The 27,834-nt window shown below is 36.5% G+C and overlaps 6 protein-coding genes and 1 pseudogene across 8 annotated transcripts; 4 read left to right on the top strand and 3 right to left on the bottom strand.

The window, feature by feature from the left end:
- Positions 1 to 145: 145 nt before the first annotated feature.
- On the top strand, positions 146 to 3,603 carry LOC111496941 (mitochondrial inner membrane protease subunit 1-like). The gene is made up of 5 exons (XM_023147519.1): positions 146 to 575; positions 668 to 778; positions 1,637 to 1,705; positions 2,545 to 3,294; positions 3,405 to 3,603. The coding sequence occupies exons 1-4, from the start codon at positions 489 to 491 to the stop codon at positions 2,665 to 2,667; spliced, it is 390 nt and encodes a 129-aa protein (XP_023003287.1). The 5' UTR covers positions 146 to 488; the 3' UTR covers positions 2,668 to 3,294; positions 3,405 to 3,603.
- On the bottom strand, positions 2,696 to 5,640 carry LOC111497404 (probable beta-D-xylosidase 5). The gene is given in 7 exon segments (XM_023148189.1): positions 2,696 to 3,306; positions 3,385 to 3,779; positions 3,782 to 4,220; positions 4,329 to 4,429; positions 4,534 to 4,703; positions 4,793 to 5,098; positions 5,191 to 5,640. Coding segments are annotated over 7 exon segments (2,472 nt in total).
- A 1,248-nt stretch (positions 5,641 to 6,888) lies between these two features.
- On the bottom strand, positions 6,889 to 9,795 carry LOC111496935 (probable beta-D-xylosidase 5). Its single transcript, XM_023147511.1, has 7 exons — positions 9,487 to 9,795; positions 9,087 to 9,392; positions 8,829 to 8,998; positions 8,651 to 8,751; positions 8,201 to 8,542; positions 7,707 to 8,120; positions 6,889 to 7,634 (listed from the first exon to the last, which is right to left on the bottom strand). The coding sequence occupies exons 1-7, from the start codon at positions 9,706 to 9,708 to the stop codon at positions 7,021 to 7,023; spliced, it is 2,169 nt and encodes a 722-aa protein (XP_023003279.1). The 5' UTR covers positions 9,709 to 9,795; the 3' UTR covers positions 6,889 to 7,020.
- A 1,012-nt stretch (positions 9,796 to 10,807) lies between these two features.
- On the bottom strand, positions 10,808 to 13,417 carry LOC111497401 (annotated as a pseudogene).
- A 241-nt stretch (positions 13,418 to 13,658) lies between these two features.
- LOC111496939 (mitochondrial inner membrane protease subunit 1-like) lies at positions 13,659 to 15,774 on the top strand. 2 transcript variants are annotated; one of them, XM_023147518.1, is made up of 5 exons: positions 13,659 to 13,816; positions 13,911 to 14,135; positions 14,231 to 14,341; positions 15,269 to 15,332; positions 15,507 to 15,774. In XM_023147518.1, exons 1-4 carry the CDS (start codon positions 13,688 to 13,690, stop codon positions 15,329 to 15,331), a joined length of 528 nt encoding a protein of 175 aa, XP_023003286.1. In that variant the 5' UTR covers positions 13,659 to 13,687; the 3' UTR covers position 15,332; positions 15,507 to 15,774. The 2 variants fall into 2 exon arrangements, with proteins under 2 accessions (XP_023003286.1, XP_023003285.1); XM_023147517.1 differs by having other exon boundaries at positions 15,504 to 15,774.
- Positions 15,775 to 16,653: 879 nt separating this feature from the next.
- Positions 16,654 to 17,921, top strand: LOC111496989 (agamous-like MADS-box protein AGL62). Its single transcript, XM_023147588.1, has one exon. It carries the CDS (start codon positions 16,822 to 16,824, stop codon positions 17,563 to 17,565), a length of 744 nt encoding a protein of 247 aa, XP_023003356.1. The 5' UTR covers positions 16,654 to 16,821; the 3' UTR covers positions 17,566 to 17,921.
- A 4,322-nt stretch (positions 17,922 to 22,243) lies between these two features.
- On the top strand, positions 22,244 to 27,628 carry LOC111497175 (DNA replication licensing factor MCM3 homolog 1). 2 transcript variants are annotated; one of them, XM_023147870.1, is made up of 17 exons: positions 22,244 to 22,414; positions 22,509 to 22,618; positions 22,990 to 23,198; positions 23,597 to 23,727; positions 23,800 to 24,038; positions 24,220 to 24,456; positions 24,581 to 24,735; positions 24,822 to 25,030; positions 25,150 to 25,315; positions 25,387 to 25,580; positions 25,758 to 25,817; positions 25,897 to 25,986; positions 26,104 to 26,288; positions 26,536 to 26,604; positions 26,695 to 26,836; positions 26,963 to 27,058; positions 27,291 to 27,628. In XM_023147870.1, the coding sequence occupies exons 1-16, from the start codon at positions 22,349 to 22,351 to the stop codon at positions 27,020 to 27,022; spliced, it is 2,322 nt and encodes a 773-aa protein (XP_023003638.1). In that variant the 5' UTR covers positions 22,244 to 22,348; the 3' UTR covers positions 27,023 to 27,058; positions 27,291 to 27,628. The 2 variants fall into 2 exon arrangements, with proteins under 2 accessions (XP_023003638.1, XP_023003637.1); XM_023147869.1 differs by having other exon boundaries at positions 27,288 to 27,628.
- The last annotated feature ends 206 nt before the right edge of the window (positions 27,629 to 27,834 follow it).

Below are 27,834 nucleotides of genomic sequence, written 5' to 3'. Positions count from 1 at the left end.
AAATAAAACATGGGCCGATTAGGCCGATGTGGCCCAATAAAATCAAAAGAAAGCCCAATTTACTAAATTGGGCTTATCATGGCCCAATAAGAATAAGAAGCAAGAAACAATGAACCAATACCAACCTTCCGTCATGGGCTTCATTGGGTCATCTGTATACGGTAAAATCGAAGGTGGGAAGAGAAATGGCGGGACCGATAAAACTGTCGCAGTTAACCCGGAGCCGAAGAAGCATTGGCCGGAACAGTTTTCTTAGCGAAGTTCCTTTCATATCGCAACCACATACGTCTGCACCGCTGCTCGTCTTTGAAATCAATATCTCAGAGCGCTCATTTTTAGGGCTTAGTTGAGTTTATCTGCGTGAGCTTGCTCCTACTCTAAACCTAACCGGCGATTTCATCTTGGCCGAACGAATCTCCACTCGTTTTGGCAGAGTCTGCGTCGGAGACATTGTCCTTGTGAGGTCCCCTGAGAACCATCGAAAAGTAATGGCGAAGCGCTTGATGGGCATGGAAGGTGATTCTGTTACCTATGTTGTAGACCCGAAGAATAATGATTGGTGTGAAGCTGTTGTGGTATGGCTGATTAGAATTCTTCTTACTTGCTTCATTTTTTCTGGAGTTTCGTAAATTCGTGTTGTTTAATTGTTGACCCTGTGTTCAATTAGGTTCCTAAGGGACATGTTTGGATAGAGGGAGATAACATGTATGATTCAAAGGATTCAAGTTATTTTGGGGCCGTCCCATATGGTGTTCTGCAAGGGAAAGTATTCTGGAGGGTAAGTGAGATGAATGTTCTAATTCCTTTCCATCAAGAAAAATGGTTGTTGATCCAATGCTAGTATGCTTGTTCATAACAAAAATCCATTACTAGTATGCAGGGATTATGTGGTTCCGTGTTCTATTTGCATTCAGAGTACAAATAGATACTGATAATGAAGTTGAAAATGTATAATGTAGTAAAATCTCATAGATGATGCCTTGAAGAATGGTCCTAAAGTAATGAATTTTAGTTTTCATTATGGTAAAACAGCTCCCTGAATTGGTCAGTGTAACAGCCTAAGCCCACCGCTATTACATATAGCCGTCAGCTTTACGATTTTAAAACACGTTTGTTAGGGAAAGGTTTCTACACCCTTATAAGGAATGTTCGTTCCCCTCTCCAACTGACGTGGGATCTCACGATCACAAGTAGATCAGATATTAGCACAATTTAGGAAACTGCGTGGAAAGTAGTTTTCTGCTTTTCAACACAGATTTTAGAAACTCTTATCAGAAGGGTGTTGTGAAAGTTGAAATTTATGCACTTAGAATACCATTTGCAAGATAATAACTTTGGGAAATACTATCTGTTGTCTAGTAAATCCATGAAGACAAACTATAAGGCATAAGCGAAAACTAGTCCTCAAAGGGGCAAAAGACGCTTATTTGATATGACTTGCATGATAGATCTCTAAGAGATAGCTATAACTCATACAAATAGCTACACTGTAAGCTAGTCCTCATAGATGCAGCCTTATGTTTCAGTGATATTTGTCAATCTTTTATGCATTGTTCGCTTTAGATTTTTCGATTTATAATCATTATAATTGCTTTCATCGTCTTAAAATAGCTTCTGATATCTCTTTTGTGCGTAGTTGTGGCCACCTAAAAGTTTTGGACCGTTGGAGAAGAGGAAATCGAATGAGACAGTCTTGGGAGGTAAGCTCAATTGCTCTCCAACCTCAGATTCTTTGTCATTTAAGAATTATTTATTTATTTATTTTCATGACATTTTCATTTCATGCTTCTTGTTGTTTAGGCTAATATTTGGACAGCCAGTTTAGATTCTTGTTGATTAGAAATTATTCTAATTTTTTGCATTCTGGACAGAGAATTCAAGAACTAGCATTCTTTTTCGTTTATGACTTTTACTTTGAAAACTAAGAAATCAAGAACCCGGAAAGTCCCCCATGAAACTTCTGAATAAATTTCTTCTTTTAATGGAAACAAATCACACGATTCTTTCCCCTTTGTTGTTGAAAGTCTGAAGTCTTCTCTTCTCTTCCTTTTTCTTACCTTTGTTTTGCTCTCGTGTTAGATAAGAGCACTTGAAGGACATTTCATGCCATCTATTTGGTAAACGTTTGTTTCTTCTGTTTCCTTCAGAATCTATCCTGTCGTTGTCGTTCATCCATGTTGCCTTACGTCTCTTTACATTAGTGATCTATGAAGATGTATTTTAAAATCCATCTATTACCCACTTTATTCATTCCGAATAAGTTTTTCTGGGCGATGAATTAATTTCCCTATCCAAACATGGAATTTAAAATTATGTATACGATAATGAAATAATAAAATTATAAATAAATAAATTGAAGGATGGGGGATGGGACAAATCTTATTAAAGAAGGAAAATGATAAATATTAGATATGGTTTTATGGTAAATATTAATGAAAATTCTCAGGAGATATGAAGGTATTAAATAATTGTAGTAATGACTAATCCAATCATAATTCATTTGATAAAACATTAACTAATATTTTATTTAAATTAGTTTCTTCTAAACAATTTATTCAGTGCAGCAGAGAATATGGTTTAACTCTTAATAAAACCACTTCTCAACCCGACGACACAAGACCCTTAACTTACCTTAAACCCTACGGACAACCTCTACACAATCCATAAGAAATACCCATAGAGGACACATAGAACCTTAAACTCCATTGAAGCTAAGCTTCACAGGGAAAGAAACCGCTCCATCTCCCACCAAAATGGTGTGCTCACCCGCCGGCAGCAGATTGTAGCCACCGAAATCAATTAGCCCCAAGCTCTTACAAGCATTCAACTTAAATTTCACCGATTGGAAGCCCCCAGCCTTCAAAAACACCCTCTGGAACCCAACCACCTGCTTGATATGAGTTGATGAAATTCCGCTTGGTGGTTTCGAGTACACGATCACAACCTGGCTACCGTCCTTTTTGCCGACATTCTCGACTTTGATTTCAAACTCGAACTCGTCGGAGCAAGTTATGTCATCGACGAGGACGGAGGCGCAGTCAAGCTTTACGGCAGTGTCGTAGGCAATGTCTCGGCATAGGATTGCTTTGTTGATATTGACGGTCACGGATGGGATGGCGGAGACTAGAGTATGGTTGAAAGAGGTGTAGCTGAGGCCGTAGCCGAAGGGGTAGACGACAGGGCCGTCGAAGAATTTGTAGGTTCTTCCTGGATATTTGAGGCTTGTCACTGGGCGGAGCGGCATCGATGTCATTGGTAGCTGGTTGACGTAGTCGGCTTCATGCCATGTCACCGGTAATCTTCCTCCTGAGACCATACAACAAAGTCTTAGCTCTAATTTCAATTGTTAAGCAAGTTAGAACCACAATAAGTCATCATTTTGACCTGGGTTGTATTTTCCAAAGATTACATCGGCGATGGCGCGGCCGCCCTCTTCGCCGGGATAACCAGCCCAGACAATGGCTCTGATGTTGGAAATATTTTTAGCGAAAGAGATGTCGATGCCACCGGCCGACATGATGACAAGAACAACAGGGCCCTTAGAGGCAGCTGCAACTTGTTCGATGAGCTGAGTTTGGAGACCAGGAAGAAGAAGATCAACTCTGTCCACGTCCTCAGCTTCAATGGACAAATCAAGACCCACAACAATCACTGTTGCATCCGAGTTCTTGGCCGCATCTACTGCTCCAGGTATGAACGTATCTATTTTGCAAGCAGCATTCTCACAACCCATTTGGTAGTTCACTTTTGCATATTCTGATAGCCCATCAATTGGAGATTTCATTCGGCATGGCACTCCTGCAACACAAAACAGAACTTGAGAAGAACAGAGGCATTACCCAGATTGAAAAGATGGGAGTTTTGGGCAAGAATTTGACCTGCATAGTTGCCAAGCATGACAGAGGTGGCATTGGCATGGGGTCCAACAACAGCCAGGGTTTTGATAATAGCAGGATCAAGAGGCAAAGCGTCATTATCGTTCTTGAGAAGAACAATTCCTTGTCTGGCAGCTTCAGTGGCCAATTCAATGTGTTCATCATTGCAAATATCTTTGCTTCCAAGCGATTGGAACTTAGGGCTTCCATCGAAGAATCCAAGTCTCATTAGAACAACGTAGAGATAGTTTAGAGCTTTGTCAATGTTTTTCACTCTAACTTTCCCTTGCCTTACTGAGCTTTCTGCGTATTTCGGGGAAAGTACACCACAATCCAGATCCAACCCTGAAAATTTACGTAAGAAAGAATCGAAATTGATTCATGGGTTTTGTAGAACAACACAGAAAAACATTACCCTGAAGAAGAAATTGAAAAAAGAGTAAATAAATTTGCCTGCTTTCAGAGTTTGAGCAACAGCATCTTCATTTGTATCATTTAGGAAATTTTGATATTTAACCATAACCTCAACTGAGTCACAGTCTGCAACAATGTATCTGAAGAAGAAACAAGTATAATCAATATGAAATATATCTTTATATGGTTTAATTGATCCTTTTTTATTATATTATATTTTATTTTAATTTAATTTAATTTATACCCATGAAGGTCCCAATCGCCTCTAATGGTGTCCTTCAAGAGAACTGGATCAGCACAAGTTGGATAGCCATTAACTCTGTTGTAAGAACACATCACACTGCTGACATCACCTTCCTTAACGCACATCTCAAATGGCTTAAGGAATGTCTCCAACATGTCTTGTTCAGTCACCTAATCCACAACGTTAGTAGTAAAAAAAAAATAAAGCGTTAATGATGTCTTTTATTTCCATTGATAATTTATATGAACATTGTTCTTACCCTAGCATCATAAGTGAAGCGATGGACACCTTTCCAATTGTCGACATCATAAGCAGCAAAGTGCTTGCAACAAGAAGAAACCTTGAGAGGCCTAGAGTTCAAATCGGTGGCATTTTCAGTTCCTTCCACATCTTGGAGACCTCTAACATAGTTCGCTGCATATTTGCCAACCACAAAAGGGTCCTCGCCAGGTGTTTCCAAGGTTCGTCCCCATCTTGGATCTCGAACTACATTGATGGTTGGACTCCAATATGTCAATCCAGCCCTCCCTAGATTGTACATTGCTCTTCCTTCAGTCGAAACCACCTAATAAAAACAACACACAGCATGTCCAATTTTCAAACTAAGTTGTTAGTAGTAACGCAACCTCCTCTATAGGTCGAAAGTTGTCAACTTACTTGACCGACTGTTTTCCACATAGCTTCATTGAAAGATGCTGCCATGTTGATGACATTGGGGAAGCTAGTGGCGCCTGGCACAACATTGTCAAATCGAGTACCAGGGCCAACATTGGAGATGCCATGAAGAGCCTCCGACCACCAATTGTACGGTGGTAAATTGAGGCGGCCTACTCCAGGGGCATCATGGCCAAGTTGAGCAACTTTCTCAGATAATGTCATTCTATCTACTAGATCCTTTGTTCTTTCGGAAAAAGAGAGAGATGTATTACAAAAGCGAAATGAAGAAATATCTAATTTCATATTGGTAAATCGAGTCGGATCACAAACAAAAGTGAAGTTGCTAGCCGACGGGCCATCTAATGTTCTTCCAGGTAAATGTCTAGAATTGGTTGCGAGAATAAAGAACCCGACAAAAACGGAGACAATAAAAGTTGATGATTGAGCCATTTTGATTTTGAATTGTACTCAGAGTGAGTATAAATTCTAACTATGCTACTTTATTTATAGGGGGTGTTTCATTACTTGTCAGCTGTAAATGAGAATTTCAATATTTTTTTATTAGTCATAAACAAAATATTAATTTCGAATCATTATCCAAATAAAATTAATCATAAACAAAATATTAATTTTAAATATTATCTAAATAAAATTAGTCATAAACAAAATACTAATTTCAAATATTATCTAAATAGAAATATTAATTTCAAATCATTATCCAGATAAAATATCATTTTGAGTTAAAACCTTTTGTTTTGGTTTAAACTTAACAAAATTTCTAATTCAAGCCACAAATTCTATCGTATTTTATCGAGAAACTTCATATTCTTCTAATTATTTTCCTTTTTTGTGTGTGCAATTTAAATGATTGAAAGTTATATCCATAATTGAAAATAATTGGATAATTCGTTGAGTGATACAGAAATAAAACATTTTTTTTAATAGTAATTGATAAAAATGAATTAAATAATTAAAAGAATTGAACACTTTTTTTAAAATTTCAGGATTAAAATATAAGTAAAATTTAACCTTATATATTATAATTATATAATTTTTGCTTATAAGGATGTTTTATTTATTTATTTTTTTAATGTCAACTAAATGTTAAATAGAAATTATCAAATAATTTTATTTTAATTAATATTATTTTTTAAGAAAGAAAACATACTAAAATTGAAAGAAATTTATAAATAAATAAATTTAGTTGTACAGAGATTGAAATAGAAGGTAGAAATTAAGAAAAAAGACTAAATAGAAAGTATAAATTAAGGTAGCGATGGAAATAGAAGTAGAAATTAAGAACACATCATCAACACATCATCAACACTGATACACAGACAAAACATGCTAATTCACTCACCATAATTTGATATTTTATTTTTTAAATAAATTATTTGAGTTAAGCCTCTATTATAATTTTAAATAAAAAAAAAAACTTAGTTTAGTAAAAATTTATGGTAATTTATTGCTAGTTTGAATTAGTCTATAATAAAATATGAATATTATCTGTGAATATTAAATATTGAATATTTGATGTCAATTCTATTTTTTATTCTGAATTGATTAATAATATTTTCATATTTATTTAGAGCGGTATCACATGTCACATTCATTCACTTTAAATTCGGGTTTTATAAATGAATATGATTGGGTTGATTTCATGCAGTCAAATTCGTTTCTTCTAAACAATTTCTGATTTATTAACATTATTCACCGAAGATAATGTGGTTAAGCTCCTAGAACCACTTCTTAACATCCCTACACAAAGACTCACCTACCCTACACCCCACAGATAACCCTACAAAATCCATAAACAATACCCACAAAGGACTAATTCCCATGGAAGCTAAGCTGCACAGGGAAAGAAACATCTCCATCTCCCACCACAATGGTGTGCCCACCGGCCGGCAGCAGATTGTAGCCACTGAAATCAATTAGCCCCAAGCTCTTACAAGCATTCAACTTAAATTTCACCGATTCATTGCCCCCAGCATCCACAAACACCCTCTGGAACCCAACCACCTGCTTGATATGAGTCGAAGAAATTCCGCTCGGTGGTTTCGAGTACACGATCACAACCTGGCTACCGTCCTTTGTACCGGTGTTCTCGACTTTGATTTCAAACTCGAACTCGTCGGAGCAAGTTAGGTCGTCGACGAGGACGGCGGCGCAGTCGGGCTTGAAGGCAGTGTCCTCATAGGCAATGTCGCGGCATTGGATTGTTTTGTCGAGATTGACGGCGAGGGATCGGTTGGCGGAGACTAGAGTATGGGTGAAAGAGGTGTAGCTGAGGCCGTAGCCGAAGGGGTAGACGACAGGGCCGTCGTAGAATTTGTAGGTTCTTCCTGGATAGCCGAGGCTCTTCACTGGCCGGAGCGGCATCGATGTCATTGGTAGCTGGTTGACGTAGTCGGCTTCATACCATGTCACCGGTAATCTTCCTCCTAAAACCAGACAACAAAATCAGTTTCACTTGTCAAGCAAGTTAGAACCACAACAAGTTTTTTGATTCTGACCTGGGTTGGATTTTCCAAAGATAACATCGGCGATGGCGCGGCCGCCCTCTTCGCCGGGATAACCAGCCCAGACAATAGCTTTGATGTTGGGATTATTCTTAGCGAAAGAGATGTCGATGCCACCCGCCGACATGATGACAAGAACAACAGGGCCCTTAGAGACAGCTGCAACTTGTTGGATGAGCTGAGTTTGGAAACCAGGAAGAAGAAGATCAACTCTGTCCAAGCTCTCAGCTTCAATGGACAAGTCAATACCCCCAAGAATCACAGTTGCATCAGAGTTCTTGGCCGCATCCATGGCTTCAAATATGAAGGTATCATTTTTGCAAGCAACATTCTCACAACCCATTTGGTAGTTCACTTTTGCGTACTCTGATAGTCCATCAATCGGAGATTTCACTCGGCATGGCACTCCTGCAACACAAGACAGAACTTGAGAAGAACAGAGGCATTGCCCAGATTGAAAAGATGGGAGTTTTGGGCAAGAATTTGACCTGCATAATTGCCAAGCATGACAGAGGTGGCATTGGCATGGGGTCCAACAACAGCCAAGGTTTTGATAGTAGAAGTATCGAGAGGCAAAGTGTGATTATCATTCTCGAGAAGAACAGTTCCTTGTCTGGCAGATTCAGTGGCCAATTCAATGTGTTCATCATTGCAAATATCTCTGCTTCCAAGTGATTGGAACTTGGGGCTTCCATCGAAGAATCCAAGTCTCATTAGAACAACGTAGAGATAGTTTAGAGACTTGTCAATGTTCTTCACTCCAACTTTCCCTTGCCTTACCGAGTCTTCTGTGAAATTTGGGTAAAATTGACCACAATCCAAATCCAACCCTGAAAATTTACATATGAAAGAATCGAAATTGATTCATGGGTTTTGTAGAACAACACAAAAAAACATTACCCAAAAGAAGAAATTGAAAAAAGAGTAAATAAATTTGCCTGCTTTCAGAGTTTGAGCAACAGCATCTTCATTTGTATCTTGCAGAAAATGTTGATGATCAACCATAACCTCAATTGAGTCGCAGTCTGAAACAATGTATCTGAAGAAAAAAAGAAAAATAATGAATATATATTTATATGGTTTGATTTATCCTTTTTTATTTTATTTTATTTATACCCATGAAGGCCCCAATCGCCTCTTATGGTGTCCTTCAAGAGAGCCGGATCAGCACAAGTTGGAAGGCCATGAACTTTGTTGTAAGAACACATAACACTGCTGACATCTCCTTCCTTAACACACATCTCAAATGGCTTAAGGAATGTCTCCAACATGTCTTGTTCGGTCACCTAATCCACGACGTTAATAAACATAAAGGCATTAAGGAGAAACCTTGAGAGTGTAGCGTCAAAAGTGTCGACATCAACGTTAACAAACCTTAGCATCAAAAGTGTAGCGTTCGACCCCGAGCCAATTGTCGACATCATAGGCAGCATAGTGCTTGCAGCAAGAAGAAACCTTGAGAGGCCTAAAGTTCAAATCAGTGGCATTTTCAGTTCCTTCCACGTCTTGGAGACCTCTAACATAGTTCACTGCATATTTGCCAACCACAAAAGGGTCCTCGCCGGGTGTTTCCAGGGTTCGTCCCCATCTTGGATCTCGAACTACATTGACATTTGGACTCCAATATGTCAATCCAGCCCTCCCAAGATTGTACATAGCTCTAGCTTCCGTTGAAACCACCTAATAAAAAATAACATCATGTCCAATTATCTAGCTAAGTTATTAGTAGCAATGTATGTAACTTTCTCTATAGGTCGAAAGTTGTCAGACTTACTTGACCGATCGCTTTCCACATAGCTTCACTGAATGATGCTGCCATGGAAATGACATTGGGGAAACTAGTGGCGCCTGGCACAACATCATCAAATCGAGTACCAGGGCCAACATCGGAGACACCATGAAGAGCCTCTGACCACCAATTGTACGGCGGCAAACCGAGGCGAGAAACTCCAAGGGCACGGTGGCCAAGTTGAGCAACTTTCTCAGATAATGTCATTCTATCTACTAGATCCTTAGTCCTCTCAAGAAAAGAGAGGGATGAATTACAAAAGCGAAATGAAGAAATATCTAACCCAAGATTGACATATCGAGATGGTTCACAGACAAAAGTGAAGTTGCTCACAGAGGAAGAATCCTCAAGGAGGAGTGTTCCTCTCGGGAAACGTCTAGCAGTAGTAGACAGAACAAAGAACACAAAAATGGAAACAATAAGGATCGATGATTGAGCCATTGTAGTTTTGAGTTTTGAGTACCTTAACAAATCCTAACTATGGTACTCTATATATAGTGAGAATTTGAAATTGCTCCTTGCGTTGGAATTGAGAATTTGTTACAAGATTTGATTATTTCTTTATTAATTATGATCTCAACCAACAAAAAAAAAAAAAAAAATCTTAATTTTTCAAAACAGAAACTAATTTTTAGTTCTAAATTTTTGTTTTGGTCTGAACTTATCAATTTCTAACTCCAACCATAAATTTTATGTTATATAACATTTAGAGCAAAAAAAAAATTATATTATTACAGTTATTTCATTTTGTGTACTATTTGACCTAGAAATAAAACAATTTTTTTAAAAAAAAAAAAGTAATTAATTGAAAATTAACTAAATAATTTAATTATGATAAATTTAAATTAAAACTAAAGTTACAAATATGATTTTTTTAAAAAAATTAAAATATAATTTAAATTTATGTTGATACTACTAGAAATAAATTATTCATTAAATTTTCGTTGGTTTTTTAGAAGTTGATTTATAAAATAAAAAAATTAAAAAATCAAAGCTATTAAACTGACCTTAATATTAATTAAGCTACGCTCATCTTTTGCCAATTTAGCTTCTCTCTAAACTTAAAAGGATCTTTAGATAGAGGTGTATATTTAGGAATAATATTAAAGATAAATATGGGCCGATTATGCCGATGTGGCCCAATAAGATCAAAAGAGAGCCCATATTACTCAATTGGGCTTATCATGGCCCAATAAGAATAAGAGGCAATCAACAATGAACCAATAGCAATTATAATTCATTAGATAAAACATTAATTAATATTTTATTTAAATTCAACAATAGAAATTGAAAATACTGCAATCTGGTTTAACTCTTAAAACCACTTCTTACCCCTACGACACAAGACCCTTAACTTACCTTAAACCCTACGGACAACCTCTACAATATTCATAAGCAATACCCACAGAGGACACAGAGAACCTTAAACCCCATTGAAGCTAAGCTTCACAGGGAAAGAAACCGCGCCATCTCCCACCAAAATGGTGTGCTCACCCGCCGGCAGCAGATTGTAGCCACCGAAATCAATTAGCCCCAAGCTCTTACAAGCATTCAACTTAAATTTCACCGATTCCAAGCCCCCAGCCTTCAGAAACACCCTCTGGAATCCAACCACCTGCTTGTTATGAGTTGATGAAATTCCGCTTGGTGGTTTCGAGTACACAATCACAACCTGGCTACCGTCCTTTTTACCGACATTCTCGACTTTGATGTCGAACTCCAACTAGTCGGAACAAGTTATGTCGTCGACGAGGACGGAGGCGCAGTCAAGCTTTACATCAGTGTCGTAGGCAATGTCTCGGCACTGGATTGCTTTGTTGATATTGACGGTCACCGATGGGATGGCGGAGACAAGAGTATGGTTGAAAGAGGTATAGCTGAGGCCGTAGCCGAAAGGGTAGACGACAGGACCGTCGAAGAATTTGTAGGTTCTTCCTGGAAATTTGAGGCTTGTCACTGGGCGGAGCGGCATCGATGTCATTGGTAGCTGGTTGACGTAGTAGGCTTCATGCCATGTCACTGGTAATCTTCCCAACCATATATTTATATTTAGTAATAAATTATAGTTTACCATATATATTATATTTGATATTTTATTATAAGACAAATATCTAATATTTGCATTATTATCATATGTATCTTTTCATTTATTGTTACTTTCATTTATTACTATTTTCATATCCTTGTAATTTATTTGATTATAAATAAGATAACTTTCACATCATTTAAGTGAATTGGATTAATCAAACATTCACATGGTATGAGAGCCCTCTCGGTTTAACAACCCCGATTCTTTCTTTCCAATGGCTTTTGAATCCTCTAATCTTCTTCTCCACCACCCCTGCTGGTTTTGACGTCGCAGGGGTAGTCTTCATGGCTGCCGTAGTCGGAGCCGATTGATTACTCTTCCGCTCCACCCTATTGATCTCCAAATCACATTTCTTCATACTCTGTACATACAACCTCACCTTTTCCAACCCAATCGATTTTCCCCTTGGCTAATATAGTTTCTCTCATTTTCTTCTCAATCAACCTTCATCCTTCACATAAACCCTAACTTAAACCTATCAATCTTTTGCAGAGATTTACCTTCGGAATCTGGGTGCCGCACTGGCCTATTCGTCAACCAAGTTGCCGCCGCCCTTCCTGCCAAAATTGGCTTTTTCGCCCGATGAGGCGACTCTTCCGACTGCCCTTCTCGCCAAAATTGGCTCCTTCGCCCAATGTGGCGACTCTTCCGACTGCCCTTCTCGCCAAAATTGGCTCCTTCGCCCAATGTGGCGACTCTTCCGGCTTCAACATGTTTAGAGCTTTGTCAATGTTTTTCACTCTTACTTTCCCTTGCCTTACTGAGCTTTCTGCGTGTTTCGAGGAAAGTACACCACAATCCAGATCCAACCCTGAAAATTTACGTAAGAAAGAATCGAAATTGATTCATGGGTTTTGTAGAACAACACAAAAAAACATTACCCTGAAGAAGAAATTGAAAAAATAGTAAATAAATTTACCTTCTTTCAGAGTTTGGGCAACAGCATCTTCATTTGTATCATTTAGGAAATTTTGATATTTAACCATAACCTCAACTGAGTCACAGTCTGCAACAATGTATCTGAAGAAGAAACAAGTATAATCAATATGAAATATATCTTTATATGGTTTAATTGATCCTTTTTTGTTATATTTTATTTTATTTTAATTTAATTTAATTTATACCCATGAAGGTCCCAATCGCCTCTAATGGTGTCCTTCAAGAGAACTGGATCAGCACAAGTTGGATAGCCATTAACTCTGTTGTAAGAACACATCACACTGCTGACATCACCTTCCTTAACGCACATCTCAAATGGCTTAAGGAATGTCTCCAACATGTCTTGTTCAGTCACCTAATCCACAACGTTAGTAGTAAAAAAAAAAATAAAGCGTTAATGATGTCTTTTATTTCCATTCATAATTTATATGAACATTGTTCTTACCCTAGCATCATAAGTGAAGCGATGGACACCTTTCCAATTGTCGACATCATACGCAGCAAAGTGCTTGCAACAAGAAGAAACCTTGAGAGGCCTAGAGTTCAAATCGGTGGCATTTTCAGTTCCTTCCACATCTTGGAGACCTCTAACATAGTTCGCTGCATATTTGCCAACCACAAAAGGGTCCTCGCCAGGTGTTTCCAAGGTTCGTCCCCATCTTGGATCTCGAACTACATTGATGGTTGGACTCCAATATGTCAATTCAGCCCTCCCTAGATTGTACATTGCTCTTCCTTCGGTTGAAACCACCTAATAAAAACAACACACAACATGTCCAATTTTCAAACTAAGTTGTTAGTAGTAACGTAACCTCCTCTATAGGTCGAAAGTTGTCAACTTACTTGACCGACTGTTTTCCACATAGCTTCATTGAAAGATGCTGCCATGTTAATATACAAGCGTTAGAATTAAAGATATAAAAAGTAGGAACATTTTTTTAAAAATAATAAATAAGGAAATTAAGACTTCAGAAAATGTGATATATTTATAACAACGATAATAACTAATTTGGGTTGATTATGACAGATGGCCCAATAAGATTAAACTAAAAAATAAAAAGAAATGAAAAAGCCCATTTGAATTGTCTGGCCCAAAACAAAAGAAGCAAGTAAGAACGTATCTATAGTCCAATCGTGAAATCGAAGGTAGTAAGAGAAATGGGTGGACTGAGAAAACTGTCGAAGTTGAAACCCATAGCCGAAGAAGCATTGGCCGGAACAGTTTTCTTAGCGAAGCTCCTCTGTGGCCTTCATGTCGCCAACACATACGTCTGCACCGCCGCTCTTGTAAGTTCAATTTTGCGTCTCTTTGAAATCAATGTCTCAGAACGCTCATTTTGAGGGTTTACTTGAGTTGATCTGCGTGTTCCTCTGTGTGTAGACCTACGGTCCCAGCATGCTCCCTACTCTGAACCTAACCGGCGATTTCATCTTTGCCGAACGGATCTCCACTCGTTTTGGCAGAGTTGGCGTCGGAGACATTGTCCTCGTGAGGTCCCCTGAGAACCCTCGCAAAGTAATGGCGAAGCGCTTGATGGGCATGGAAGGTGATTCTGTTACCTATGTTGTAGACCCGAAGAATAATGATTGGTGTGAAACTGTTGTGGTATGGATGATTAGAATTCTTCTTACTTGCTTCATTTTTTCTGAAGTTTCGTAAATTGTGTGTGTTGTTTAATTGTTGACCTTGTGTTCAATTAGGTTCCCAAGGGACATGTTTGGATAGAGGGAGATAACATGTATGATTCAAAGGATTCAAGATATTTTGGGGCCGTCCCTTATGGTCTTCTGCAAGGGAAAGTATTCTGGAGGGTAAGTGAGATGAATGTTCTAATTCCTTTCCATCAAGAAAAATGGTTGTTGATCCAATACTAGTATGCTTGTCCATAACAAAAATCCATTACTAGTATGCAGGGATTATGTGGTTCTGTGTTCTATTTGCATTCAGAGTACAAATAGATCCTGATAATGAAGCTGAAAATGTCATAGATGATGCCTAAGAAGAATGGTCCTAAAGTGATGAATTTTATTTTTTCTTATGGTAAAACAGCTCCCTGAATTGGTCGGTCACTGTAACAGCCCAAGTCCACCGTTGTTACGTATCACCGTCAGTCTCATGGTTTTAAACACGTCTGTTAGGGAGAGGTCTTATAAGAAATGTTCTGTCCGTCAGCCTCACGATTTTAAAACGCTTCTATTAGGGAGAGGTTTCCACACCTTTATAAGGAATGTTTTGCTTCCTTCTCCAACCGATGTGGGATCTCACAGTCATAAGTGGATCAAATATTAGCACAATTTAGGAGACTTAAACGTGTTTGGGAGACTGCGTGGAAAGTAGTTTTCTGCTTTTCAACACAGATTTTAGAAACTCTTATCAGAAGGGTGTTGTGAAAGTTGAAATTTATGCACTTAGAATACCATTTGCAAGATAATAACTTGGGAAATACTATTTGTTGTCTAGGAAATCCATGAAGACAAAGTATAAGGCACAGGCGAAAACTAGTCCTCAAAGGGGCAAAAGACTGCCTTATTCGATATGATTTGCATGATAGATCTCTAAGAGATAGCAATAACTCATACAAATAGCTACACTCTAAGCTAGTCCTCATAGATGCAGCCTTATGTTTCAGTGATATTTCTAAATCTATTATGCATTGTTGCTTTAGATTTTTCGATTTATTATCATTATAATTGCTTTCATCGTCTTAAAATAGCTTCTGATATCTCTTTTGTGCGTAGTTGTGGCCACCTAAAAGTTTTGGACCGTTGGAGAAGAGGAAACCGAATGAGACAGTCTTGTGAGGTAAGCTCAAATGCTCTCTAGTGACACACTCTAGGAATGAGACAACTAAATAACACGATTCTTTCCCCTTAGTTGTTGGGAATCACAAGTTTTTCCTTTTCCTTCTTTGTTTTTTTGTTTGTTTTGCTCCCCTGCTATTCAGTAAACGTTTGTTCTTCTGTTTTCCTTCAGAAGCTATCTTATTGTTGTCGTTCGTCGAAGATTCGGGTGGCTCGAAATTCTTCATAATATTCCTATATGTTGTCTGGAAGTTGCTTGGAGCTCCCTTGTCGTGGATGTTCATTAGTTAATTTCTGAAGCTACCATCTCTCTAACGATTCCCAATCTCATTTTTAAGCCTGAGAACAATGATGGAATGCATTTGATGAACAGAGATTGTTGTAGTTTGTGACTTGTTCTCCATTTTGTAATAAGAGGGTGACAGTTTTTTTATTTTTTATTATTTTATTATTTTATTATTTTTTTATTATTTTTAATTTTGATACGGTAATAACAGGATAATCTTACTTTAAATATGTTTATATTTAAAATTAAAAAGTAGGAGATTTTTATCCTGAAAATTACCTGGAATAAATGAAGATAAAACTAATAAATAATAAATAATAATTAAAAAGGAACTCAATTCCTTAAAATCTGGTAGACTTTATGGTTTTTACCTCTGGTTTAAAACCGTATTTGGCCCACAGGAAACAGAATATACAATGAGAGAGATTCCTCCCACGAGAAACAACCTGTGGTATTGTTTAAAAAATTACTTTTAAAAAAAAAAAATATATATATATATATATATGTATAGAGAGAGAGAGAGAGAGATTAGGAAATTAAGGAAGAAACTACCATAGGTTGAAAGGTAATAAAAATTGCAGGATGGGGTATTTATTTTTTGTGTTTTCAAATTTTGATTTGATTTTCGAAAATATAAGGTTAAATATAGAGGTACTTGAATCAAAAATTAGATTAAAAATTTTAGTTTTAAACTAAGTTCTGATGTTGAATAAACTAAACTAATACTTAGTTATTGTTGGCTATTATTGGTTTCTATTTATTTAGACCTAAATGTTCTATATTTTATTTAGTTTAGTTCAATAAATAACTTACAAGGTGAGTTGATCAATTCAAACATCGAATTTAATCTATGGATTAAATTCTATTACATATAAAAAAATAAAAAAAAAAATCCTCTTATGTTATGAAGTGAATTGTTAAAATTATAATTTTATGAATTGATGATTTAATCTTACATGAGGAAATAGTAATACTATGAACACCCATGGGAGTAGAGTGGGAGGATGAAGAGACAACTCAGCGGCTTTAATAGCCAACGTTGTTACAACACAAACACACTCACAAACGCCCTCTTTTACTTGCTATATATTATGTCAATCAAAATCCAACAATGTAACAAAAACTAAAAACACATACCAATTCAAGAACAGCCTCTCCATCCATCCATCCATCCCTTCATCCATCTTCAACCCTTGGATTTCTGATGGCCGACGGCAGCACCAAAATTAAGCAAACAAAGGGCCGACAAAAGATCGAGATGAAGAAGATTGAAAACGAAGACGACCGCCTCATCACCTTCTCCAAGCGCCGCTCCGGCATCTACAAAAAGGCCAGCGAATTAGCCACCTTGTGCGGCGCTGAAGTCGGCGTGGTCGTGTTTTCCCCAGCTGGAAAGCCCTTTTCCTTTGCTCATCCATGCATCGAATCTGTGGCTAACAAATTCCTTGATGAAAACCCTCAGCCAAACGACAACACTCACCCGCTTGTCGAAGCTCATCGACGCCTGAGAATCAACGAGCTGAACCAGCAACACAATCAACTTCTGAGCCAGCTGGATGCAGAGAAGGAGAAAGGTAAGGCGCTTGAGAAGCTGAAGAAGGTGAGAGGCAATAACGGGCGTGGTTGGTGGGAGTCTCCAACTGAAGAACTGGCAATTGAGGAATTGCAACAAGTTGATGGATCTCTGGGAGAATTGTATCAAAATGTTTGCCATGAACTCAAAGAGCGCGGCGTTCTTGGATCTTCTTCATACTCAGCTTCAAACACTTTGGGCTTTGATCATGCCGGCCGTGAAGAAACAATTCCTTTCAATATCTTAGCAACTGGAGCTGCTGCTGCTTCTGCTGCTGGTCCTTCTTCTGCTACTTATCTTCCTGATCCTAATCCCTTTGATTATGGACAACAACCACAACCACATCTCCCTCATCACCACCACCACCATCCATGAATGCTTCCTGTTCACCTTCAACTGTGTTCTTCCTTGTCCGTTTGTTTCTCTGTCTTGTCGTGTCTTTCATGTCTAGGGTTTCGTCTAAGTTCTCTGGTCCCTCTTGTGTTTTTCTGCGTGTCTGTTGTGTGTCCTTTTTTTCTTTTTTTACTTTCAATCCAGTGAAGAAGGTGGGGATCAGATGGTCACTATGAGTCAAGGGTTTAGTGTGTTTAAGTGTTCTAAGAGGATGTGTTTATCATACAATTACTATCTCACATCCAACTAAGTCCGTGTCTAAGTCTGTGTCTGTTCTTCAGTATATTTGTAATTTACGCTTTGTCCTTCAATACACATCTTTACTATTTAAATCGTCTGGGATTTGAGCCTTCTACTACTGCATCTTGTTAGATTCAATACCCTACTTTAAATCTGTTAATTTGAAATATGTTTACAAATTCTCAACCTTTCTAAGCTTGAAGTTTTAAATTGAATCTTGAAATTAATAGATATATTATCAAACAAATGATAATTTGAACACCGCTCAACTATCAAATTAAAACATGTCTACAAATTCTCAGTTCAGAAAGTTTGAAAACTTCAACCTTCAATCCATATGTTTCTTGAAACTCATAGATATACAGAACGAGCACAGAATTAGTGAGTATTATCTAAGAAATGAGAAATATTTTGATTCGATTTTCTAGGTTTTTTTTTTTTCAATTTAGACTTCAAGTGAGAGATGCAAACCTCTTGATGAATCCCTTCAAAATATTGTTTGTTTGTTTCATTTTTTTTTTCTTGTATTTTTTAATGGATGAAGAAACTTTTTGTATTGAAGTTTGAGTAATAGATACTTTAAATTCTACTTGTTTGTTTTAGTTTTAGCAGTTTTAATTTTTTAAAAATGCTGATACATTTCTTATTAAAAAAAAAAAAAAAAAAAAAAAAAAAAAAAACTATACATTACCAAATTAAGCATTACAAATAATATTTTTGTTTAATTTTTTTTAATATCTTTAAATTTTCATAAGCTGAAAAATGAATGATTTGTAATTTAACTAAGATTTTGAAACATTTTTCAAAATTATGGTAAGATATTTACCATAGAGAACAAGAATGGTTCTTAGGAATTTCTTACTCTTTTGGGTAGCGATAATAAGTAAATTTTTTAATGCCAAAAATAAATAAATAAATCACAAATATTCTAAAAAATGAAATTACACAGAAATTTATTAGATACTATAGCCATCAATTTTATAATTTAACCTATAATTTACTTATATATATGAAGAAAAAAAAAAACCCAACACAAATTTTGTTGCTTCAAATAAATGTCTTGCCCTTGATATTAACTTCTTACAAAACCAAATTAAGGAAGCCAAATGTCCAGCAAGGCAACCTTAAATTTCTGTCTTGTTTATTTCTCCATGAACATATTATCCATCTCATTTTACCCTTTTTTATTTTCTTAAATATGAGAAATTGATTCTTTTGTTTCACTATTTACCCATTATTACTATTCACAATATAAAATAAACTTTTGTTGGTACTAAAAAAAAGGGTTTACATTTGCTGTTATGGTAAATTGTTGCACGACTTTTGTTAAAATATGAAGATATTTACTCGTGTCCGTCCTCGAAACAAATGTAAAATATGCGAATATTTATCGCCTTAGTTCATGCAGCTGTTACAAAAATTGAGATAAGGGTAAGTAAATTGAAATTTGAATTTGGTCTCTCAACAGAACCACGAAAAAAAGGGACGTTACTTGGTTAGAAGAAGACAAAGGGAATAAGAGTTATATAGCTTCAGTCAACTCTCTTTGCTGTTTTCTTTGGCAATTGAGTAAAGCCGCAACAAATCCAACAACCATTTTCAACTTCACCATCCCTTTGACCACCAATCTGAAAATCTTTTACCTTTTTTATTAATTATATTTATGTCATTTTGTTTTTACCTCACATGGTTAAAGTATATGTCATTTACTATGAACATGTTGAATTATAAATAATTAAATTAAATTATAAAAAATTTATAATTCGAGTAATTAGTTCTAAAATAAAAATCATAAAGTTTGAAATTTTGGAAACGTGTTTGTGCCATCGGACAAGGGCGGGTGTCCAAGTAGGTTTGTTCTTTACTGAAAAACAAGAAACCTTTTTAGAATATACGTCATAATAATTTATTATTTAAGACTTCATTTGTCAACTAATTTATTTATTTTTATTTTATTATTTGCATCGAAAATATTTTTATGATAATTTTATTTTTTTATTTATATTTAAATTGTAAACGGAATAATTCATATAAAACAAATTTGTCACGATTTTCGAAATTCCCCTCCCACTCCCACTTTCCTTATCGAACTCTTGTGAGAAGCCATTGCATGAATGACACGTGTACGAATTTCAATATTATTCTCCCTCGAGGTTTTCCCCGCTTCATATTTTTAGCGTGCTTTCTTTTAGCCTTACATGGGCAACAATTGGGGAGCAGCTGCCACGTACCCGTCAACTCATTATTCATGTGGGTTAAACGTTATTTATTTCACATAAATTTTACAAAAAAAAAAAAAAATCAATTTTATCAATTTAAGTTGAAATTTTTTAAGTAAGGTAGTTTGTTGTTGTTTGTTTCAATATTTTTTAAAAGCTTTATTGGGATTTTAAATTAAAAGTATGCTTTTCATTTTTCTAAAAAGAATAAAAGTAATATCCTCTTAATATTTTTTTAAAACAATATCATACATCTCAAACCGAGGTCTCGAACAGACTTAAAGTAGTAGTAATACAAATATCTCGAACAGACTTAGAATACGACATTTCTATTTTCGACTTAAAAATTGAAAAAATCTTCCTATAAATGGTTTTTAGATATTTTCAATCATGATTACATCATGTAATAATAAGTCAGCGACGTTTTAACGTAACCAAAATTAAATACGACAAAATTATAAGTCACTGTACTTATATGAAATTTAGTTAGCGGCGCTTTAATTTCTTTTTATACGTATGCAATCAATGACATGCCTTAGATTTGCATAGACGTCACGTTCCTTTCTTTTTGTAGACGATCAGATAAAAACATCTATAAAAGTTCGAAAACTATAATGGACGGTTACTTATATCATTTGATCTCTCAAATATAGGTAATGCTTGATTTTAAGATTCGATCATGGAGTAGAGAGAAGCTTAAAAGGGAAAACGACAAACTCCGCTCCAATCTTCGTACACTTGAGTTATGAGCGTTTAATTGGTCGTTCTGAACAAATGTCAGACGGTTTTTCCTTTGACAAATGGCCGAAGAATCTATAAACTAAACAAATTTAGAAGTTTAAAAAACATCCAAAACAAGAACAACAAATTTGTGTAGGAACATTCAACTATGGATAAACAAAAAGGATGAAGGGGTGTAAGCAATTAGCTTATATTTGAACACTAAGCAGCTAGAATATTTCCCAGAATATTGGAGAACCAATGAGGAAAAATGCAAAAAGATTATCGCCTACAAAAACATCAAATCAAATTTAATTAATTTAGAAAACAAGAAAATTAATCACTAATCAATTTGAAACCCTCCTTTTCCTTTCACCCATAATAAAGAAATCGTTTGGCTTTTAAGTAGTTTATTGGACGAGACTTTCATCTAGACGTAAGATAAACTGAAAAAAATGTTCAATATACTATGAATCGAAAATGGAAAATACGTTTACACTATATAAATTAGTTTAAATCTGAAAGATGTTAAAATTTGTGGATATAAATGTAATTTGAGATTCCTTAAAACTGATAGATATAAATGTAATTTGAGATTGCTCTATGGATATAAGTGTAATTTGAGATCCTTCAACATTGCAGAAGGCATGCATAGTCACATGGATCATGTTGATAGTCACGTGGATCATGTTGAGGTACCATTGTCTACAAGTGCAAAAGTATAAGTGAGAATGGTAACTTCAATTTGTTTGGTGTGATCGTCTACTTCCAAAACACCTCCATCTTCACTATGCATAATTCGAATGAAAAGAGGCCATTTTCGATGGTCGGCCCAATTGATTTGAAGCCCAATTAAGCTTAAAGCCCGAATAAACCAAAATTGGCTGAGACCAAAACATAACGGGGAAAAAAAAAAAAAAAAAAAGAAGCTAATTACGTAAAACTTATTATTCATAAGATTATTGGGTGATCAACATGATGTAATTCAATTTTAAATGGGTTAGTGAAAGATTGGAACATCTGTTGGAGCAGGGAACTAAACATGTTCTTAAAAGGATGACGCCTTTGAAGGAAAAACTTAAAGATGATAGTCTGTTGACTGTGGACATGGATTGTTACAAAGAATATCAAAATCAGATACCCGACTATGTATCAGCGGATTGTTACAAAGAATATCAAAATCAGATATCCGACTATGTATCAGCGAGGACGCTGGTTACAAAGAAAACAATTCTTCGAAATTTGAACGTAGTCCATTATTTTGTGCTGATGGGCCTGCCTTAAACTATAGCCCGTTGGGCTGAATTAGCTAAAAGAAATATTTGAATAATTACGCGGCCCATTATTTTGGGCAGATGGGCCCGCGTTAAACTTTAGCCCGTTGGACTGAATTAGCTTGGATGGGCCCGTGGGGGAGATTTCCCGCCTGAAGTAAACAATTTTCGCGCCAAATCGATACCCCTTATTGACAGTGGCCAATCGGAAGTCATTCTGTTTCTTAATTCATCGTTTTTTATTTTCTCGCTATCTATCTCCGCCGGTGCGTCGACGAAGAAGCGAAGGAGGGGAAGGTCAAGGCCAAGGAAATGGACGTGGGTGAAGAAATTAGGGCAGCTCACAAGAGAGACTTTTTGGAATTCCTTGAACAGGATGTTCGTTTTCTTTTCCTAAACCCTCACTCACCTTTTCTTCTTTTGCTCTAATGTTTCCTCACATTTTTTTGTTTGCTATACTGGTTTCGATCAGGTTGGGAAAGGAATTTACATGGACGAGATCAAATCCATGATTAATCATAAGCGACATCGCCTTATAATCAACATTTCCGATCTTCACTCTTTCAGAGATCTTGGTCCCAGGTTTTGCTGCTTTCTTTATTCGTCATTTCTTCTTTTATTCTACTTAATTTTCTAGGTTAGTTCCACTTTATAGCACATTGGAGAGTATTGATTGGTTTTAAGTAGTGAAATTGAAGTACTAGACTACTCACCGCAAGGAAATGACGTTCTTGTTTGGTAGTTCGGGGAAGAAACCACAAGGCTTATACTATGATTGTTGTAAACTGTGTGGTAATCAAAGAAAAGATTTCCCTTACTGCACTGCATTGTTTTTTTTTTTTCTTTTTCTGTAGTTGTATTGGAGTTTACATCACTATTTATGTCATACCATTTATAAATTCAGGACGTTAAATACTGGATTTTATAGTTTGTCTACGTTCATTTGTCTATAGGGTGCTCAGGAATCCCGGAGAGTACATTCAGCCATTCTGCGATGCAGTCACAGAAACTGCTCGCAGTATTGATCCAAAATATCTCAAGGAGGGAGAGCATGTTTTGGTGGGTTTTGAGGGCCCCTTTGTTTCTCGCCGTGTCACTCCTAGGGAACTTCTCTCTCAGTTCATTGGCTCCATGGTCTGCGTTGAGGGCATTGTCACCAAATGTAATTCATTATGCTCATCAACACTTCACACACGCTATTAAGTTATGCCGGTCTAGTTGTTTCTCAAAATTTTGAAGTATAATATTTGACACGAACTAATGGATATCAGCAAGAACAAACTTGAAACTTGCATGAAATAATTCTGTTACTTTCCAGAGTGAAGTGCTGAAACTTTATGGTAGAACTCAGAAAATTCACACACACGCACGCATTTATTACTAAGCTTAAACTTTTGGTATTATGGTCTATCGTATTCAAGGTGTTGGTTGGTTTTAATTTTGGAAATAACTAACCGGATTTCTGATTGTATCTAAAAATAATTCTGATTTTGTCTTAATTATTGAGTTGCAATAATCCCAGTTCATGCATGAGTTTGATTCGGTGATCACTGAATGTAGGTTCCCTTGTCAGACCAAAAGTCGTCAAAAGTGTTCATTTCTGCCCCACAACCGGTGGTTTTACCAGCCGTGAATACCGTGACATTGCATCCAACATGGGCTTGCCCACAGGATCTGTGTATCCCACAAGGGTAACATCAAAGTTAATTGTTTTCTAAGCAGTGACGTTTTCAAGAAATTGTGCTGAAATAAAATTCTCTCAGGATGAAAATGGCAACTTGTTGGTTACCGAGTATGGCTTGTGTAGATACAAAGATCATCAGACCTTATCGATGCAAGAAATGCCTGAGAATTCAGCGCCTGGTCAGCTTCCACGAACAGTGGATGTCATAGTCGAGGATGACTTAGTTGACTGTTGCAAGCCAGGTGATCGTGTTGCAATTGTAGGAATATATAAAGCTCTTCCTGGAAAAAGCAAGGGCAGCGTGAATGGAGTGTTCAGGTAGCTCGCTGGATTGTTGTCTAAGAATTTTTCTATATATCTCGTGTCTGCTTGTACATTCTTTCATTTGCTCTATGATAGCATGGTTCCCATTAAAAAATAAAGATTCTTATATATCTTGCACGTTTAATCCTTTTACAACTTCTGATAGGGAACTAAACTTTGCAATCTTTTCTTGTAGGACTGTTCTTGTAGCTAACAATGTTTCTCTGCTAAACAAAGAGGCAAATGCACCCATATACAGTCCCGAGGACTTGAAGAATATTAAAAAGATAGCCGAAAGAGATGACACATTTGACCTTCTTGGTAATTCTCTTGCACCTTCCATATATGGACATTCATGGATAAAAAAAGCAGTGATACTATTGATGCTTGGTGGAGTGGAGAAGAACTTGAAGAACGGCACCCACTTAAGAGGGTTAGTACCTTGAATCAATTTCATTTCTTTTTTTTTTTTTTTTCCTTTTTTTTTTTTTTTTTTATCAAACACAATTTAAGCATTGCTCACCCTTGCTAAAATTGTATTGTCTTCTTTATTCTAGTGATATCAACATGATGATGGTTGGTGATCCTTCTGTCGCCAAGTCTCAACTTTTAAGGGCGATCATGAATATTGCACCCTTAGCAATATCCACAACAGGCCGTGGTTCATCTGGCGTTGGGTTAACTGCTGCTGTTACATCAGATCAGGAAACAGGTTACTCTTTTTGGTGGTTCTACTTCTTGCATGTCTGACATTATTTGATGATACTGAAATGGATGATTCAATAATGCTTCGGCCAGGAGAAAGAAGGCTTGAAGCTGGTGCAATGGTTCTTGCTGATAGAGGTGTTGTCTGTATTGATGAGTTTGACAAGATGAATGATCAAGATAGGGTTGCAATACATGAAGTTATGGAGCAGCAGACTGTGACTATTGCCAAAGCTGGCATTCATGCTTCACTGAACGCTCGGTGCAGTGTAGTAGCAGCTGCAAATCCCATATATGGATCTGTAAGTGATATGCGGTCAACTTTCTTTGTTCACTAGTCGAAACATATAGTTGATTATGCACATTTGATGATTTTATACGTAAACATTTTTAACTCTTCTGTTTGGCTACACATTTACAGTACGATCGCTCATTGACACCAACAAAGAATATAGGTCTTCCAGACTCCCTACTCTCTCGATTTGATCTATTGTTTATTGTACTGGATCAAATGGATCCTGATATTGATCGCCATATTTCGGAACATGTGTTACGTATGCACCGGTATCGTTCTGTACTTGATGGAGGTAAGGAAATTGCATCAGCTTGCTTTAACTTCATAGTTCCAGACACTATTTAATTACCCTCCAACAATTAGGAGAGGCTGGGGGCTCGATGTATGGAAGAGAAGATGAAGCTGAGGCTGACACTTCTGTCTTCGTCAAGTATAATAGAATGCTTCATGGAAAGAAGACAGAACGTGGTCGGAAGCGTGATACTCTCACCATCAAGTTTCTCAAGAAGTATATACATTATGCTAAGCATAGGATACAACCCGACCTAACTGATGAGGTGACCTTTTTTGCTGGCTATATACTGATTTTACTTATAATTCTGGATTGTGATTATGCACTTGAATCGCAACAATTTTAACAAATTAGACGTCCTAATCCTCAAACTCCTCTTGGCAATCCATTATCTTCTTTTTGTTCCGTCCCACTCTTTTGATCAAGTCATATGTTGTAGCAGGCATCTGAGCACATTGCAACAGCATATGCAGAACTTAGAAATTCCACTTCAAATGCGAAGGCAAGTTATATTTATCTGAAAAGTGCGCTGCCACTCAGTTAAGATTTCCAATTTATTAATCATTATGCATGCTCTGTAGACTGGAGGAACTCTTCCAATGACTGCCAGAACTCTAGAAACCATTATACGTCTCTCAACTGCTCATGCAAAATTGAAGTTGAGTAGAAAGGTATATTGGTATTATTATGATCCTGATACTATTAGAATACGTGAAGAAGTTTTCTTACCAGTATTTGTTTTAAACATTCTTCTTCTTCTTCAATAACAATTTGTCTGAAAATGTTAGGTTTCAATGTCTGATGTTGAAGCTGCCTTGAAAGTTCTTAATTTTGCCATATATCATAAAGAGTTGACTGAAATGGAAGAGCGTGAGCAAGAAAGGGAGAAAGAATTGGAAAGAAAACGCCGAGATGAGCATCAAACAGTGGAAAATGATGAACCAGAACGAAGTACCAAAAGAAGAGAGGAGAGGTTAGCAATATACATAAAGCCTCTGTATCTAATTTTGTCTAGATGTTTCTATATTGGGTTTGTCTGCCTAAAGCATAATCTTCGACCAGAGCATCTAATATAAATTGACTCTTCCATATATCTTATTTTCAATAATTAATGAGCTTACATAGCTTTTGATATAAAAAGATATAATGTGCTGACTGTAGCTTTCGATTTTCCTGTACGAGCTCTCGTTGAATGATTTTACTTGTTTGATTTTCACTAGCTCAAGGACAGACACCATGGAAATCGATGATCCTCTTACCGAACCTGTACTCGATCTGTCTGCAGAAAGGTTTGTCGAACTGCTAGCAATCATGCGGCCTTCACCACTGTTAAGAGCTGTCTTCATTTTCATACTAATTCTTCAACTATCGTCTTGCAGAATAGAAGCATTCAATTCTTTATTTGGTCAGCACATGCGTGCAAACCACCTGGATCTTATATCTATTGCCGACGTTGAGAAAATCGTTAATGCTGCAGCAGATACTCGTTACACTACAGCTGAAATAATGTTGCTCTTGCAGGTAAATACAAATAATTTTAAATAACTTCGACATAATCTGATCTAGGACAGTATCTGTTGCAAAGCTTTCTTAATTGTTAAGTTATATTGTTTGAGAGACTAATTCTTACCGCTTGAAAATTTTCAGAGACTGCAAGATGATAACAGGGTAATGATAGCTGATAGCGTGGTGCATATGATATCATGATTCGTAAACACTATTTTAAGCAGGAACTTAACACAGGTAAAGCTTGTTTTTCTCCTCGCGCCACAGTAAAGCCTTTGTAAAACTTCTCCAATATCCTCGCCATTATAAATGTCGGTTTTGGGATTACTTGAATTTCACTTTTTTCTAAAGATGTGGTGATGAACTCATTCTAGAATTGCTAGTGGGCTTTAATTAGTCAATTGAAATGTCAGTCAACTCAACTCGGATCTGTCATTAACATTATGATTCGTTTCTCAATTGGTAACAGGAGCACATTTCCAGGAGAGACCGACTTGGCGTAAGATTGTTTTCCTCGAAAAAAGCTTTAGAAAATTCTGTCAGAATCAGAATCTTATACTCGCGAAGTCCATATCTCTTATGTTATCTGTGTTAATTATGAACTTTTGCAGTTACTCGTCTGGGTGTAGTTGTTAGAATGTGTAACTTATTCGTAGAGAAGAATTGGTTTTGTCAACATCCCCAAAGCTATATGGACTTTATTTAACTTCAAGGTTTTCCCCTTTTTGAGTGTACGACTTGTCAACTCTTCTTCACCTCGGTTAAGGCAAGAGTTGCGTTCAACTATAATACAATGAACATTTTGAATTGATTGAGCCCTTTTAAATGGAAAAAATAATTTATGTTATATGTATACATACCATCGACTAAAAGCAACTATTATATCAATATTGTATTAAAGTGAACTTCATATATTTTCAACCAAGGGATTTAGATTTTTAGATGATAATGTATTATAACATTTGATTTGGTTCATATAATAATAATTATTATACCTTAAAGAACAACAAGTA

The sequence above is a fragment of the Cucurbita maxima genome, unplaced genomic scaffold, assembly GCF_002738345.1.
Source record: "Cucurbita maxima cultivar Rimu unplaced genomic scaffold, Cmax_1.0 Cma_Scf00023, whole genome shotgun sequence".
NCBI classification, from domain to species: domain Eukaryota; kingdom Viridiplantae; phylum Streptophyta; class Magnoliopsida; order Cucurbitales; family Cucurbitaceae; genus Cucurbita; species Cucurbita maxima.
The sequence above is the reverse complement of the archived record's forward strand: the minus strand, read 5'-3'. Positions and strand labels throughout refer to the sequence as shown.